This window comes from Solanum stenotomum, unplaced genomic scaffold (genome assembly GCF_019186545.1).
Source record: "Solanum stenotomum isolate F172 unplaced genomic scaffold, ASM1918654v1 scaffold23267, whole genome shotgun sequence".
Lineage (NCBI taxonomy): Eukaryota > Viridiplantae > Streptophyta > Magnoliopsida > Solanales > Solanaceae > Solanum > Solanum stenotomum.
The window spans coordinates 14,059-32,566 of NW_026027418.1; the positions used below are offsets into that span (position 1 = coordinate 14,059).

Sequence of the window (18,508 nt, forward strand, 5' to 3'; positions counted from 1 at the left end):
ACAATTCTGAAAGTATCCTTTAACTACACTACATTGCATTTCATAAGTATGTAGATGTTTAAGAATGAATTTGAAGGACTAAAAATTTGTAATGAGCGTGAAGGTGAAATTTAAATTATTATGATCAGTGGAAAATATATTTTAAGCGTACAAGACAAATAAGATTGATTATTCAAAGTGAGTGGACCTTGTCATTTCACTAGGGATGATTATTTCTTTTACACGATTTTGTTCTTGTTATTCATTAAGGTTGGTGAAAAGTTTATGCTAACTATAATAGCATTCATGTCTATTTCGCCAAATGAAACTAATTCAACAAAAAAAAAAATTGAATGTATTTAATCGATTTCTATATCTTTTCTTTTCTCGAACTAAGCAGTATCAGAATTTATAATTAAGTAAATAAAAGCATGTCTTCTCTAAAAGTTAAAATTTTTAGATGAGATACACAATCACATATTTCAACATCAGAGCAGACAAAAATACTATTCTTGAGTACTTTCACCCTAAATTATAATTTCATGTTTTTGGAACAGGAAAAAGAATCGACCCAACATATAAGGGTTCAGGAAATTATGAATTTTTTTAAAACTTTTGAATGTTTAGTGAAACATCAATATTACTCATAGCTTGAATGTTTTGCTTCCTTAGGTTACATAGGAAAAATGAGCAGTTGACATTTCCTTGTTTGATTATTTCAAAGTAATAAACCCTTGAAGGCAATAAAAAAAAATTTACACTCCTTATTGAAAAAATATGTTGAATTTTTTTTCATCATGTCCTTACTCCTTTGTATTCTAATTTTAAATTACGTTATCATGTTTATGATTATTTTTTGAAAAATAATAATTTATAGTCGAATATGTACATATGTCATGCTTTTGGATCTTTAGTTTGTTAGCACATGATATATCTAATAATAAAATATACTACTTACTATTATTATGTTTTATTGTTTCTTAGTTTAAAGTACTATATACTCATGCCTTTCTTTCGTCAATTTTTATTGATTGATAAAGATGACTAATAAAAAATTATAGTTGCTATCATTTTTTTTCTTCTATTTTTTAGACTAAAGTATTCATGTATTTCTTGATTTTTTACTGAATAATAATGATAATTCTCGAAACAACAAACATGTCATGCTTTTGTATCTCTAATTTGTTAGCACACGTTATATCTGAAAATAAAACATACTACTTGCTATCATTATGTTTTTTTAGACTAAAATACTCATGTATTTCTCGCATTTTTTTAATGAATAATAATGATGATTCTTGGAAAAATAAAAATATCATGTTTTTGTATCTCTAAATTGTCAGCACATGTTATATCTGGTAATAAAACATACTACTTGCTATTATTATATTATTTTTGTTACTTAATCTAAAGTATTCATGCATTTCTTGTTTTATTTTTTGCTGAATAATAAAGCTTATTTTTGGAACAACAATAAATCCAAATACTTCTGGACCTTCTAGAAAGTTTGAGTAAAATATCTTTTGATATTTTTTTATTCAATAAATATTCATATAAATCTCAAAACTTAATAGTTAAGGTAAATATTTAAAGAATACGATAAATTTTCTAGATTTATTTTTATATCTAGAACCATCTATTTACTAGTATAAATATGTGTGACCTTAATCAGTCGTAACCAAGCCAGTTCAAAAACACTTTATTCATTAATAAAGTTCTCCTACCTAAAATCCTCATTCTCGTTCATGCCTAAAAACATGAAAAATGAAAAGTCTCATGTTCTTATAGCACTATTTCCAGGCCAAGGCCAAATTAATCCACGTCTCCAATTTTCCAAACAATTAATCAATTTAGGCATTGGTGTCTCTTTAACCACGAGCCTATCAGTTTTCAGTAAAATAAAAAAACTTCCAAATGTTGAAGGATTAAGCGTTGCTCCTTTCTCTGATGGCTATGATGACAAATTCCAGTTAAGTTCAATTGATGAGTTTCATTTGTTCTATTCTTCTGTAAAGTCCCGCGGGTCAAAATTCATTTTCAATTTGATCCAATCAAATGCAAAAAGTAATACCCATTTTTCACATGTCATATGTACTATTATCATGGAATGGGTTGGTTTAGTGGCCAAAAAAATTAATATCCCATCTACATTATTTTGGATCCAACCTGCAACAGTTTTTGATGTTTACTAATACAGATTCACAACTATTCTGATTATTTCAAAAATTATGATGCTAAGGACATAATAATAGAGTTACCAGGATTACCCCCACTTAGTCCAATTGATTTTCCTTCTTTTGTGTTTGATGATGTGGAGAGTTCCAATTGGGCAGTTAAGTCTATTAAAAGACAAATTGAAATGCTGAGTAGTGAAAAAAATCCAAGAGTTCTTGTGAACACTTTTGATGCTTTGAAAATTTTAAAGCATGTGACTATGATGGGAATTGGGCCTTCAATTCCTTCAATATTTCTTGATGATAATACTTTTCGAGCTAATATAATTGAGATTAGTTCGAAGAATTATATGGATTGGTTGAACTCAATGGACAAGGGATTAGTTATCTACATAGCATTTGATAGTTACTCTGAAATATCAAGTCAATTGATGGAGAAGATTGCTCACGAATTGCTGAAATGTGGGAGGCCATTTTTGTGGGTGATTAGGAAAGGAAAAGACGGGTATAAGATGGAGGACAAATTGAGTTGCAAAGACGAACTTGAAAAGAAGGGGAAGATAGTAAGTTGGTACTCACAAGTGAATGTTCTAAACACCCTTCTGTTGGTTGTTTTTTGGCTCACTGTGGATGGAATTCAACTTTGGAGAGCATAGTATGAACGGTTTCTAAGTAGCTTCCTTTACCGGACATGCGAGACAAGTATCCCAGTAATTCGATGATTCAGATACTACTTTACCCTTACTTTAGCCAGTCTTTTCTAGTTGATCACTCGGGGATAAGTGATGGGTAAATTGGTATCTATTGTAACGACCTAATTCCGTCGTTAGGGAAATGCCAATGGGGAAAGAATTGGACCAGAAAAACTTTTGAGTAGTAACTTGAAATTTCCTAGCCTAGTCTAGATTTGGACGAAATCGGAGTCAGGCGAGTCTAGTGAAATATGGTAATTAATGAGAAGTGTAATAATCAAAGTGATTGCATGAGTGGATAACTAAGATATTAAGAAATCCGTACGACTTTACGGAATTGAATTCGGGTGAGTAGAATTACCGAAACTGATCTTAGCGTAAACGGGTATTTTCTGAGTGTCATGGGATGAAGGTGTGTTGTGAAATGGGGGTTTGAAATTCTTAAATTTGCTCATTATTTCCATTCAAGACACTAGAGCAGGATTAGTGCCGCTAGGGCGGGGCCGCTGTAGTGGGATGAGGTCCGTTATGGCTGGACAATCGCGATTTATGTCAGAAATAAATCCTAAAATCGTTTTATTTTGCAAGTTTTGACTTTGAGAGCTAGGAGACGATCCCAGTCAAGTTCTTAATCGTTTTCACCATTCTTAAGGCTAAAGGTAAGGTTTTTACTACCAAATCCATATTTCGATTTGTAGAATGTAAATTCGTGGGTGATTATCGATGGGGAAGGGTTTTGATCTGGAAATTATGGTGGAAAAAGGCCTAATCTGGTTATGGGGGATCAAGAGTTGATATTATTGATTAGAATACGAGTAATTGGATCTTGTTTATTGATCCTCATATTATTATGATTGTTTGTAGACCAAGAACAAGCGGAAAGAATCCAGAAGGGGAAGAATCATGTTTCTTAAGGGATTCAAGCTTGGATTCGAGGTAGGTTATGGTTGTGATTTCATGTTGTGTGATATATGTTTGTACTTGCTTCATTATAATGCATGTATGTATGTGAATGTTGCATTATTAACCACACTAATCGTGAATGAGGTAAATTGAATAATTGAATGCCATGAATCATGACTTGATTGTATGATTATGAGAATGTACTTATAATTGTGATTATAGCTTGTTGAATGGATCGGGCATTACATTCTGACACACTAACTGGGATCGATTGTCACGTACCGGCATAAACATTGGAACGGGTGTCATGATCCGACACACTAAATTGGAACGGGTACCACGTACCGGTACACTAACAATATGGGTATGGGTTCCATGAGAGGACCATTGAATTGGGTTCCATGAGAGGACCATTAAATCGTGTTGTGTATCTACTTGTGATGATGACATTTATATCTAATGATGATTGATATTGGAAACTGTATGTTGCTCTAAAATAATAACCAATGTGTATTGTATATTCAACATGCCATAAAATAGGCAACTTAAGGCGCTTAGCCGTTAATTAATTGAAAAGTGAAAGTAGTGGAGGTGGTGGAGAACATATTACGGCGAGAAGCGGCTCTTTCACGCTTATGAGCATTCTGGTGTCCTCTAAGAGCTTGAGAAGTGCAAAACTTGCAATAACAGTAGAGGCAAGAGAACATTCTAGAAGATGGAACCTTTGCTTTTGGTTTAGGGATCATGGGTGGGTGCTGATGATCCACCATATCTGTGGGGGAGGCGGTGGAGGAATTAGAGGACTGGTTCCACTTGATTGATTGAGACAAAACGATTCCCTCAATACAGCTTCACTCCGTCAAGCCTGTACGAATAGTGAAGAAGTATAGATTTAGTTGGTTGTTGACCGACGGAAAGCATGGGATCAAAAAAGGCAATCAATCAGAATTGAGAAAATAATTAAAAAAATCTTGGTAAACACTGGAATCTTTACCCCGTTGATCCAAATCCTGTAAAAAAAAAGCGAAGACTCTGAATAATCCTCCTTTTGCCGGATTATTGCCGATGTAATCATAAAAAGCTAATTTTTCACTTTAAATCATTTAATAAAATAAATGAATAATACAGACTTCTTAACTATATTGACTATCTATGAAGCCTTTAACTGATAAAGATGGAATTCGGGACAAGACCCACGACATCATGACTAAACTGAAGAATAAATGAAATCCTCCGGAAACAAGGAGGCTCACCATAGCTAACTCGAATTCCCGGATGTATCAATGAATCTCCTATTGATGATCCTGAATACCTGTGTCTGCATCATGAAAAGATGCAGGACAAATGGCTCAGTACGTGGAATGTACGAGCATGTACACGGAATTCTAAAACATAAACATAAGCTTGAAACTTGATAAAAAGGAAACATACTTATCTCTTCTCAAACTTACTCAACTCAAGGAATACTCAAGAATACTCAAACTTACTCAACTCAGAAGTACTCAAGGATAAGATACTCTACTCAGAGATTAGATACTTAACTCAAAGATATGATATTTGACTCTGGGTACTCAACCCTGGATACTCAACTCAATATAAAGCAATAATACACATCAATTTATGGAAAGCTTTATAAAACAGAAAAAACAACTTAGTTCGTTAAAGAAAATGCAATAACAAACTCAACTTTACTTATATAATAATGTAATATAGTTTCTGTAGGAGTTTCTCTAACCGACAACCACCACTATGAGCCTAAGTGGTTATACAATGTCTTACCCACGCTGCCAGCTGAACTGTCCTATACTTTGTCGTCATATAGAACGCTTAACTTAGTGAATCCACTAGTGTAGCGACCCTAAAAATTGATAGGTGAAACTAGAGCCTAACGCATGAATCTTAAAAGTTTTAGCATAAATTGGAGTTATGAAATTTTCCAAAAATTTGACTAAATATAAGTTCAAGAGAGGGTTCAGGGATGGCGAAAGGCATCATTGCCCTTTGAAGCTCCCTTGAACTTTGCCTTGGCCGGATGGTAGACCATTCCAAGGCCCTTAGAAGCTCCCTTAGTAATTGCCTTAGTTTTATTTAGGCAATCCAAGAGAGGTATAAAAAGGGGTAATTTCGTAATTTCCTTTTTGGTCTAAATTAAATGGGTATAACCTAGTTTATATATATAATATAATTAGGTCATTTGAATACTCCCATGGATATGCCTTAGCTTTAAAAAGCCAAAGGCAAAGTCCAAGGGAGGGTCCAAGGCTAGTGGATCACTTCAAGGACCTTAAATGCTCCCTTGGACTTTGCCTTAGTTTTATTTGGTAAGTCTATGTGGGCAAGGGGCTTTTTCGTAAATATTATTTTTAAGTTAAATTAAGAAGTGGGTATATTTTATATTATTTCTAAATAACTAGATAAGGTATTAAACATTTAATATGGTATTTTAGAATTCATTCTTCACTTTTCCCTAAATCAAAACCCTTCTCTCTTAAAAGGTTCTCTCTAGAACTCCGTTGAAGGGCTTGGTCAAGTTCAAGCTAGGGTTGAAGGTTTTTAAGTGTTTTCTTCTCAAAAATTTGTAGGATTCATGAAGGTTAAGGTATGAGGATCCTTTATCCTTGATTATTCTTCCCTTCAAGGAGCTCAATCCAAATGATTTCAAAGTTCTTTCAAAAATACAAAAAAACCTAATTTCGATTCTTAGCATGGGTTCTTGCATTAAATGATTTTTAATGATAATTTATGCTATTATTGATGTTTATTGATGGTTTTAAGAAAGAAAATTTCATGAACCCATGTCTTTCCAAGTTTCCTAAATTTGGCTTATGAAGTGGGTTGAATGTTTATGATTGAATGATGATGGAATTATGCTTAGATTGAGTTGAATAGTTATTTTCTATTATTATCTATGTTTATCTATTGTGAATTGTTGAAGAATTGAGAAGTGGTGATTGTGGCTTTGGAAAAAGGGTAAGTTGACCTAACTTCATTATTAATGTAGAATTGATATAGAATTGTGATAGATTGATGTGTGATCCACTTATGGTGGAGGTGCTTATATGTTGAATGTATTTTGATTATGGACTTGAAGGCATTGTATGAGGAAGTTGAAGTGTTAACATGATATCATATATGTGAATGTGATGTGAAGGATTTGAATGAGAATCTAATGATGTATAGGTAATCATGTTGTGAATGTAAATGTGTTCATGTGATCTCAAAGTGATCTTGTATAAGTTGTTATTGTATTGTGATTGGAAGTATGTTTTCTATTAATGTTCATATGTGGTTATGATGGAATGTGAATGATTTCTATAATGTGATGTATGTCTTGAACCAGTAGACCATAGCATGGTGCCCCTTCATGATGAACCTAGGACCCTAAGTGAATGTAAAACCTTGAAGCGGTAGACCTTATGATCGTGGCTTCTTCTTGTGTGAAATGATAGACTTAGAGTTGGTGGACCGGAACGGTAGAAAGCCCTTTCTAAGAAAGTTAATGAGCTATCCTTAATGAACCTTGATCGGTATATCCTTGTGGTGCCCTTCTTGGTAGATGTGCTATGGGTCGGTTGACCTAATGATGGTGACCTCTCTAGTACTTACATGTGATGAAATTACTCTATGGTAACTAAGGCTAAGCACCGAGTGGATATGGTTAAGATGGTAGCTCTTCCTGAGTATGAGGCGAGAGTACAATGGACATCTTTGGATATCCCCTAAACCATGTGCCTACATGGGATGTGTCCTAGTTCTACCCTTGGCAAGTAGAGCACCTTCCACGGTGAACGTTTTATGACACCGAATTCCAAGCCTAGCTAGTATGGTCTATGTCAGTTAATGCTTATTCCCATCATGTAGGATGTGCACTCTAGTCATTGGATAGGTTCTACATAGTAGTATGGGATGTTATCTACACATGGCACAAGTAGGCCTTGAAGATACTAAAGTGAGTTCCCTAAGCCTTAATGGCTATTGTATGAAAGTCTTCTAAATGCATGAATGTGTTCTAAATGACTCTAAAGAAGAATGTTGACTCGTTACCCTTTTTAATACGTTGCATATCTCTCTTATATTAAGGAAATAAACTATTTAGCATGTTGTACTGAAATGTAAAGGTTCTTGTCTATTGTGGCCTTGAGGAACACTTAGGTGTGCATGAAGAGGTTGTATGGGCGGCCACTTCATGTCTCACTTAGGTGTGTCTTATGGTAACTTTAGATGGTGGTCTTAAGATCATGAAATGGCTTATTTGACTAATATGTTTATGTGTTGTATATTAATACTAGTTATACATGATGGCTTGTGATATGAAGCATGATAAGTGGTAAGTTCGCGTTATGTGGCCTTAGGACGATGCTTTAGCGTGGATGGTGGTATAAGACCCATTAATACCTACGATGGCTATATGGTTTATGGAGACTTGAGTTAATATGAACTCGCATCCCCATACCGGTGCTCAATACAACTCCCAAAAATATACTTAGCTCATATGTTTTAAAACAACTTCTTTCTTTGGTTTGAGATAATTACTCAAAAACTTAGCTTAAAAGCTCTCTTAGTATCGATGTTCCCTTTCTTGCTCAAAACTCTTTTGGAAATCTCAGTTTCCTCCCATCTTAAATGTGAAAACATTTACTCTTGGGAATACTTAGTTCCCATATATCATTTTAAAGAAAATGAACTTTACTTTTACTCTTTACTCAACTTCAAAGCTTAAGTATTAAAACAAAGCTTAAACATTTGTAAAGACTTCTTAAAAATATGGTTCACGCCGAATTATGGGCTTGAACAACTCAATGCAAGGTTTTCAATAACCATAGATAGACTCAAATACTTAGAACTCAAGAACTTTAATGATACTACTAATTTTAAGAATGCTCAACTCAGAGGGTTCATGCAGAATTATGAGCATGAACTACTCAACTCAAGGACTCAAAGATACTTTTCATCTCAAGATTGTTCGACTTATAATGTTCATGCGGAATTATGGGCATGAACAACTCGACTCATGGGCTTCATGGGTAATAGGTAATAGTCCCATGATTAGGATTATAATCTCGAAAGGGTTAGGAACTCGATACTAAAGACTTAGAACTTGAAGATACTACTTATTTCAAATATACTAAACTGATGGAGTTCATGCGGAAGTTATGGGCATGAACGACTTGACTCAAGGGTCAAAATATCAATAAGGAACTCAAGTATACGACTCTTCTCATTCTCATACTTACTTCTCAAAACTTAACTCAAATCAATAGTGGATCTCAAAGGATTCACAATTGAACTCAAAGACTTTCTGGAACTCTACTCTTAACTCTCTCTTGAATGTGAATTATGAATTCAAGAGTTATGGTTCATGATATGAAGGATCTTATAATGATAAAGTAGACTCATGAATACATTCTCCTTATCCTCATACTCATTTGTTCGAGTCTTGAAACAAGTTACTAGAAGTTGTAGAAGACTCCACAAAAGGACTCAAAGGGACTTTCTTAGAATGTTCGAAAGAATTCTCAAAACTTAACTCTTAACTCTACCTTAAATTTGAATTATGAATTCAAGGTTATGATCATGTTATGAAATATTTCTAGGTGTTTAGAAGTAGTTTAGAATCAAAGGGGAGTAAAGGTACCCTTTGAAAGAACTCAAACGGACGAAATAATGAAAAACGGGTGGAGGCAGGCGACTCTGGCGCTCTGAGTGGCGCGGGGCGCCAGCCCCTAACATTCTGAGAAGTGGTTGAGGCGCTCTGGCTGGCGTGACACGCCAGGCCCCAACCCAGAAAATTTCGATGATTATCTTTGCTCGTTTTCTCACCTTAACTCACTTAGAATTGAACGATTTCTTCCCCAATCACTTGGATTCGATTACTAACATAATTACACTCTAATATACTAAAAATAACACTCAAAATTACTAAATTTCATCTCAAGAAATCATCAAAACCCGAACATAACAAGATTTAGAATGAACTTCAAGAACACCTATCAAGAACTCATCAAGAACTCTAATCTTTCAACTTCAAGAATAAAATTTCGCTGAAAATAACATGATTGACGTGTGGGTGAACTAACCCAACACTATGGAAGCTTACATACCTCTTAGGGATTAAACACATGGCAAAAATCCGCAACAAGACGCAAGAATCTCGACGAATGCTTGATCCTTTCCTCTTTTCTCTTCTTTTCTCTTCTTGAACTCTCAACTAAAACCCTAGACGTATTTTAGGATTATAAAACTGAAACTAATAGGATTAGACCCTTAAAACCGTACTAAAAATGAATTAAATCTGATTGGGTAAGGAAAAAACCAAGATACCCCTCTAAAATCCGATTTTGACTTTCCTTATCCAGACAACCCAACTTCGAATGCACATATCTCCCTTATACAAAATCGAAACTGAGTAAACTTGGTGGTGTTGGAAAGATAATTCAAAGATATTTCCTATGGTATCTGGTAGCACACCTAACTCATCCTGAGCTAGGAGTTATGGTCGTTTGAAGTAAACCCAAAACTCATACTTAGCTTAACTTGCAAAATTTCAGATTTTGCTATTTCCAATTTAATTCTTTTTGGAACTCAAGGTGCTACATCTAGTGACCTTAACACTTAAGAAATTTTAATTCCTCGGTAAAATCCTACTCACAACGAAGGATGGTTCAAGTCTTAGTTCAAAAAATTTTCGGGGTGTTACAAAAAAGCACTAAAGGAATCATCTAAAATGTATGACCCTTTTCTACCCATGGTGGCTAAATGGTTTATGAGGGCTGTGAATTGTCTGAACTCTCCCCCATATTGGTGCTCAATACTACTCCCAAAAATATAATATTAGCTCTTATGTTTAAAAACATACTTCTTCTGTGATTTGAGATTAGTGCTCAAAAACTTAGCTCAAAGGCTATCTTGGAAATTAAAGTTTTCCCTCTTGCTTCATTTAGAAAGCGATTACTCTTTTCTGAAAACTAGCCCGAAGGCTCTTTGGAAATCGACGTTTCCTTTCTTGTTTAAATGTGAAAACATTTTAAACCCTTTGGGAATACATAGTCCCCAGATACTTTTGAAGAAATGAACTTCAAGCTTTATTCTTTACTCTTTACTCAACTTGAACTTTAAGTCTTAAAACAAAGTTAAAATCATTTGCAAAAGATTTCTTGAAAAGACTCTAAGATCTTCCTAGACTTGGCTCTTAACTTTCCTTGAATTTAAAGTTATGGATTCAAGGCTGTAAATCATGTTTCTAGATGATTTCTAGATGTTTAGAAGCCATTTAGAGTAGTTAGAATCAATAGGAAGTGTTAATACACTTTAGAAAGGCTTAAACACACTGAATGACAAAAACTGGTTGAAAAATAACGATCCGAGTGTATCCAGGGCGCGCCGCTCCATGCCCCAACTTTCTGGGGCTCATTTTGGGCGCACTGCAGGCACGCCGCCCAACCTCCTGGCGTTATGGGGGCGCGACGCGTCTGGCCCTCCCCAGGTGTGTCTGACGAGTTTTTCAACTTGTTTTCTGATCCTAAATCATTTTAAATCGATTCCATTTCTCAATACTTTCTTAGATCCAGATACCCAACACATGTACACTAGAATCTAACTCAAAATATCGCTAAAACGTCTCAAGAAAACCCATCAATCACATATAAGTTCAAGAATGAAAACAATTCAAGAACACAACTCAAGAACATCAAATTCTAACTCTTTTAGGATGAACATCGCTGAATTAAACATGATTGGCACATGGGTGTATGTGATCTCACATACCTTGTAGGGATCACCCCCGACGAAATCCACAAGTTAACACAACGATCTCGACGAATCTTGAATGTTCTTCTCCTTTCTCCTCTTTTCTCCTCTTATTTTCTCTTCTCTCAAAACGCTAACTCTTTTTCCAAAAGCGAAAACTGACTTAGTTCAGTTTAGACCCCTAAGTATTTACCAAAAATGAATTAAAATAAAAGGGCAAGGAAAAGACCAAACTACCCTTTCAAAAATCCGGATTTGGACTTTCCTTATTCCAGCAGCCCAACTTCCAAAGCGCATAACTCATTCATACGAACTCAGAATCGCGCAAACTCAGTGGCGTTGGAAAGATTATTCCAATTGCTTTCCAACCATATCTGTAAGTATATCTAACTCATCCTGAGATATGAGTTATGGCCGTTTGAAGTTGACCAAAAACTCATTTTTCCTAACTTAAACAAATTTCCAGATTTTTCCTTATTTCCAAAAATGATTATTTCAAGTTCTTAGCTTCTTCCTAGCTATTTAAATTTGCGAGATGTTACAATAAGATGGAGGAAACGTTGAGTTGCAAAGATGAACTTGAAAAGCAGGGGAAGATAGTGAGTTGGTGCTCGCAAGTGGAAGTTTTGAAACACCCTTCTGTTGGTTTTTTTTTCTGACTTAATGTGGATGAAATCCGACTTTGGAGAGAATGGCTTATGAGGTACCGTCATTCTATGACTAGGGGCCTGATTTGTACCTTCTTCCCACAAGAATACTAGTCCTTCATTATATTTCATACAGCTTCGGTAGGACGACATATATTTCTCAATTCCATGAACCTGTAAGCTCCTTTTTTTTATAAGGCCTAAAGGCTAGACTAAACCTCTCTGAAAGGGATTATATTTATGAGCGGAACTCTCTTTCAATGAACTGACGATATTATCTTAACTACAAATTTAATAATACTAATTATGAACCCGAAAAGAGGAAAGCAGTGTCTACTCATATTGTCACGACAACGACAAAGATTCTTACTTTCTAAATAGAAAAAAAATACTTACCTCAGAATTAATTACTTCTTCTTTTTTCATGTTTGAATCTCCATTAACCATGAATACATATGACTTCTATGTACAAGACTAGCTTGTTGGTTGCTCTATTTAACAACTTGTGTCTTATGATTTGATATACATTTGAAAAACATTTTAACGACCTTCCTCTTTGGTATTCACCATTTTTTAAATAAACTCTCATAAGCTATAGAAGTTGTGGGTTTTGTCTTTCAAGTTTCGAATAAAAAAAATCTTCAACTCCAGCTTTATAAATTTTAAATAAAAGTATTTGGAATCTATGGCCACATATATTTATTACTCTCTACGTTTCAATTTAAGTAACTTACTTTCTTTTTAATTTATCTTTAAAAAATATCTCTTTTTATAATTAGTAAGTTTTCAAATTCCAACATTATTCTATGACACATTTAAAATTACAACAAAACTTTTGGCAGTTTTATAGTCTCTATTTTAATATTTTAAAAGAATATTCATCTAACTTCTCCATAGTTGTTACTAGTACATGATGTAAGAATAGATTTGTATGATTCAATAACTTAGTGTTAGTCACCATGTAATTGAGTGCAATTCGTCAGCTCAAACATCATGTTTTTATGTAAGAAAAGAAAATATTTTCTTATTAATAAAAGGGAATACAATTAAACATTCTTTAAATTACATGAAATTGAACAAAAGTGTTCTACTGATATTTCAATAAAAACAATGTGCCTTTAATTAATTAAACTACATACACTATTTATATTATTTCAATTTGATTAAATAATAAACATGTGCTATATTAAACTACAATAATAACAATAACAATATATTCAGTGTCATTTCACAAGTCATGTTTGAAAAGAGTGGTGTGTACGTTGTTTTATCCCTACATAACGAAGATAGAGAAGTTATTCTCGATAGACACTCACCTCAAGTAATACGTAACATTAATTAATTAATAAAAACAGGAAATATAGTAATCGATAAGTCATCCAAAACCTAATGAGAAAAGAACTATAACAACAAAAGATTCAATAAAATTTAATAATTGTAACTCAAAATTTATACTCTCCATGGCCGTGATCTATCACATCACAAGGTTTCATATTTTGACTCAATGGACAGATTGATAAAAATTAAAATAAATTGTACCTGGCATAGTCTTTATTTACTAATATATGAAAATGACAAAAATTAAAACATATATTTGATTAAGATATAATTTTATGTATGTTGACGGTGTAAAAGAATTCTTACACAGAAGATTTCATTCTATTTTGATTAATATTTGCATAAGGAATTACTTATAGTTGCATTTAAAGTGATCAACTTGATGGTGTAATCTTTTAACACAATTAACGCATAGAATTTATGTCCGTAGTTTAATCAATTATAATTTATAATAAGTAGAAACGTATATTCAGAATTTAAAATCTATAGATTCAAGTTTTAAGCTTCTAACTGTAACACCCTGTAACTAGAAAGAACTAGAAAGGAATTAAAAAGAGGAAATAGTCATTTTTTTTCGAAAGTATATAAAAATCTGGAAATTATTAAGTGTGTTAAAGTTGAGTTTTTGGTCAACTTCAAACGACCATAACTTCTAGTTCAGGATGAGTTACTTGTGTTTCCAGATATCTTAGGAAAGATCTTGGAATAATCTTTCCAACGCCTCCAAGTTTACGTGATTCCGAGTTCGTATGAGTGAGTTATGCCCATTGGAAGTTGGGCTGTTCAAATAAGGAAATGTCCAATCCAGATTTTTAAAGGGTAGTTTGGTCTTTTCCTTACCCTTTTATTTTAATTCGTTTTTGGTAATCACTTAGGGGGTCTAAACTGAACTTGGTCAGTTTATGCTTTGGAGAAATTGAGTTAGGGTTTTAGAGAAGAGAAAAGAAGAGGAGAAAAGAGAAGGAGAAGCAAGGAAATCGTCAAGTTCTTGAAGCTAAGATCGTGGATTTCGTCAAGGGGTGATCCCTACGAGGTATGTGAGATCACATAAAGTTGGGTCCATTCACCCATGCGCCAAACATGTTTAATTCAGCGATTTTTGTCCTAAAAGAGCTAGAATTTGATGTTCTTGAGTCGTGTTCTTGAATTGTTTTCATTCTTGAACTTCCATGTGATTGATGGGTTTTCTTGAGACGTTTTAGCGATGTTAAGAGTTGTTTCGATTTAGATTCTAGTGTACATGTTTTGGGTATCTGAATCTAAGAAAGTATTGAGAAAAGGAATCGATTTAAAATGATTTAGGATCAGAAAACGAGTTGAAAAATTCGTCAGATGCACCTGGGGAGGGCCAGGCGCATCACGCCCCCATAGTGCCAAAGTGGCTGGGGCGGTGCGCCTGCAATGCGCCAGAAAGGAGCCCCAGTAAGTTGGGGCTGGCGCGCCGCGCCCGGGAGGCGCCCAAATTGTCATTTTTCACCATTTTTCGTCGTTTAGCCTATTTAAGTCCTTCTAAAGTGTACTAACACTTTCCATTGATTCTAACTACTTTAAATGATTTCTAAACATTTAGAAATCATCCAGAAACATGAATCCTAACCTTGAATCCATAAATTCAAATTCAAGGAAAGTTAAGAGCCAAGTCTAGGAAGTTCTTAGAGTCTTTTCAAGAAGTATTTTGCAAATGCTTTTAACTTTGTTTAAAGACTTAAAGATCAAAATGAGTAAAGAGTAAAGAGTAAAGAGTAGAGATTTGAAGTTCATTTCTTCAAAGAAGTATATGGGGACTATGTATTCTCAAAGAGTTTAAAATGTTTTCATATTTAAATAAGAACGGAAACTGAGATTTCCAAAGAGCCTTTGTGCTAGTTTTCAGAAAAGAGTAATTGCTTTCTAAATGAAGAAAGAGAAGAAACTTTGATTTCCACGATAGCCTTTGAGCTAAGTTTTTGAGCAATTATCTCAAATCACATAAAGAAGTATATTTTTAAAACATAAGAGCTAGTATCATATTTTTGGGAGTAGTATTGAGCACCGATATGGGGGAGAGTTCAGACAACTCACAGCCCCATAAACCATGTAGCCATCATGGGTAGAAAAGTGTCATACTTTTTAGATGATTCCTTTAGTGATTTTTAGCATAGACTAGTGGATCCACTTAGTAGTTCAGGTTCTATACCCTCGGCAAGGTATAGGATGGCCCTGGCAGTGTGAGGCAAAACGTTGTATCATCACAATAGCTCTTAAGTGATGGTTGTTGGTTAGAGCAACTCCCACAGAAGTAATTATATTCTTATATACACAGTTTGTTTGTATTTTTACATACATTTTAGAGTTATATGTATCTTTGCATACACACAGAGTTGACATCATGTTTTAAACAACTTTTCTTTATATTGCACTTGTTTTAAACTGCTTTATATTGAAATGGGTTCAGTTGTTTTGAGTTGAGTTGAGCCAGGTAAGTTCTTCAGTTCCTTTCAAACTTATGTCTTATTTTAGAATTCCCCTTGCATACTTGTACATTCAATGTACTGATGCCATTTGGCGTGCATCTTATTATGATGCAGGCACATGTAACCAAGACCTGGATCCAGCGAATCGTTGATCCAGTTGAGCACTCAGAATCTTGTGGTGAGCCTCCTTGCTTTTCGGAGGACCCCTTTTATTGCTTTCAGTTTTATTATTAGTTCATTAGGACGTCGTGGGTCTTGTCCCGACATCCATCTTAGTTGTTTAGAGGCTTCATAGACAGTCAAATGTTAGTTCCTTAGTCTTTTAATTTCATTATCTGATGTTGAGACTTGAGTTTGCCTTATTGCCTAGTTGAATGTTTTATTTATAACATTCTAAGTTTGTATGAGTTTATCTTGTTAAGTCTTCCGCTGAGTAAGCTAGGCAAAGGGTTCGCTTGGGCCAACAATGGTTCTCGAGTGCCAGTCCCGCCCAGGGTGTAGGCTCGGGGCGTGACACTAACCAACTTATTTTAAAAAGATTTAGAAGTCATAGCTATTATTTCTTGTATTTTTTTTTTTCATTTCTTCATGTAAATTCATATTCTGCGTTGAAAATTTTGAATTTAGGGTGAGCCCGACTGGTTGCATGCCATATTTTCTAAGTTAAGTAAGTTTACTTATAAAGAAAAGTAAATTATAATAATTCTTTTACGTGGTCAATGTATATAACTCTTAATTTTATTGTGAAAAAATAAAATAAAATTACAATTAGGAAAATAATTTCTCATCAAGAAATTTAATTTTTCAACAACTTTTGCCAACTTCTTGAACAAAAGCTTTTAGATTCACTTCTGAAGATCCACCTTCTTTCACAGCTTCTCTTGCCAATTCTTTCCATTTTTGTGCATTCTTTCTCATTTCTTCTCCTTTTTCTCGACCATCCATAACAATTTCTATGCACCTTTTTATCTCTTCACTCTCAACCACACCATCTTCATTCACTCTCATCCTGACACCTGTCTTCCAAATATCTTCAATCAACTTTGCATTAGTCCCTTGATCTGTCCAATGAGGAAATGCCACCACAGGTATGCCTGACGACAGGCTCTCTAGAGTCGAATTCCATCCACAGTGCGAGACAAAACATCCTAAAGATGGATGTGTTAAGACTTCAAGTTGTGAACACCATGGTACTATTTTCCCTTGCTTCTCTAATTCCATCATGCAACTTAATTTCTCTTCTTCTTTTTCTACTTCTTTTATATTTTCTTGATCTCTTATTACCCATAAGAATGGCCTTTTAATCTCTATCAACCCTTTTGCTATCTCCTCCGTTTGGTTTCTTGATAAATTTAATAGACTCCCAAATGAGATATAAACAATTGATGATTTAGGCTTTGTGTTTAACCATTCCATGTAGTCATCATTTGACTTTTGAAAAAGATCACCACCAAATGAAGATTCCAATGAATCTTTTCCACCCAAGAATGATGAAGGAATCAATGGTCCAATTCCAATTAAATTGTATTTTTCAATAGCTTTGAGTGGCTCTAGCTCTAATGCATCAAATGTATTCACAAGTACCTTTGGATTTTCTTCACCATCTAATGTGTCTAGTTGCTCTTTAAATGTTGGTAGAGCAAAACTATACTTATCATCTTTTGAGCCAGATGAAACTAAAAAAGATGGAAGATCTTGGCTTTTTAGTAATGGAAGCCTTGGTAATTGGATACTCCAATTTGGATCATTTGAGCTACACTTCATTTCATCCTCATAGCCATTGAAGTAATAGTAGTATATGTCTAGCACAGTTGCTGGTTGAATCCATAGTAACGCGGATGGGATGTGGAGTTCACGCGCTACCTCAGCTGCCCAAGGTAGCAGAAGAGTGTAGACGAGGGACGTCACAGGACGTCCCTTGTCTGAACTCTTCAGAATGATATCCCTTAATGTTTGGGACCCACGACTTCTTATCTCCGACATGTAACGTTTAGAATCATCCACGTTAGACTTGAAACCATCATCAAATCCGTCAGAGAATGCCGCCAAGTTTAAGCCCTTGGGTGCGTTTGAAGCCGCGATTTTCGCCATACGACGATGGGCGAAAACGCTAGTGGTGAATGTCACCTCAATGCCCATTTTGATTAGCCTCTTGGCAAATTGAAGAGATGGATTGATATGACCTTGTGCGGGAAATGTCACCAAGAGGACATGGGGTTGCACCATTTTTACACTCACAAACTTAAAATAGAACTAAGTTCAAAGTTCAAAGTTCGAGGTCAAATGAATGAAAGTAGACTTTAATATTGTGTGAGAGAAATGTTTGACTTGTAAGACTCTTAATTATTGTGTGGTATATATGATGATAGTTAGAGGGATATATGTAAGGAGTTTGTAGGGGTGAGCATATTACGATATTAAAAATTTCAATATCTATCGTATCATGTCCATTCTTACGTTTGAGTAACATGTTTGAGGACCAAATTTAAACACATGCATGTCATATGACGTTTGAGGTGACGAAATTGATGAGAAGACAAATTTTGCCGGTACTTCCTTTTTGTTTCTTTCTTTTA

The 18,508-nt window shown here is 34.5% G+C and overlaps 1 protein-coding gene and 1 pseudogene across 1 annotated transcript; one reads left to right on the forward strand and one right to left on the reverse strand.

Annotated features, from left to right (window-relative positions):
* The first annotated feature begins 1,724 nt into the window (after positions 1-1,724).
* Positions 1,725-2,814, forward strand: LOC125851182 (UDP-glycosyltransferase 75C1-like; annotated as a pseudogene).
* Positions 2,815-16,654: 13,840 nt separating this feature from the next.
* Positions 16,655-18,291, reverse strand: LOC125851194 (UDP-glycosyltransferase 75C1-like). Its single transcript, XM_049530972.1, has one exon. The coding sequence runs from the start codon at positions 18,156-18,158 to the stop codon at positions 16,737-16,739; it is 1,422 nt and encodes a 473-aa protein (XP_049386929.1). The 5' UTR covers positions 18,159-18,291; the 3' UTR covers positions 16,655-16,736.
* Between the last annotated feature and the right edge of the window lie 217 nt (positions 18,292-18,508).

What these genes read in the sequence shown, in the direction of transcription:
- LOC125851194 (XM_049530972.1), bottom strand. Translation starts at nt 18,158, where the DNA reads ATGGTGCAACCCCATGTCCTCTTGGTGACATTTCCCGCACAAGGTCAT.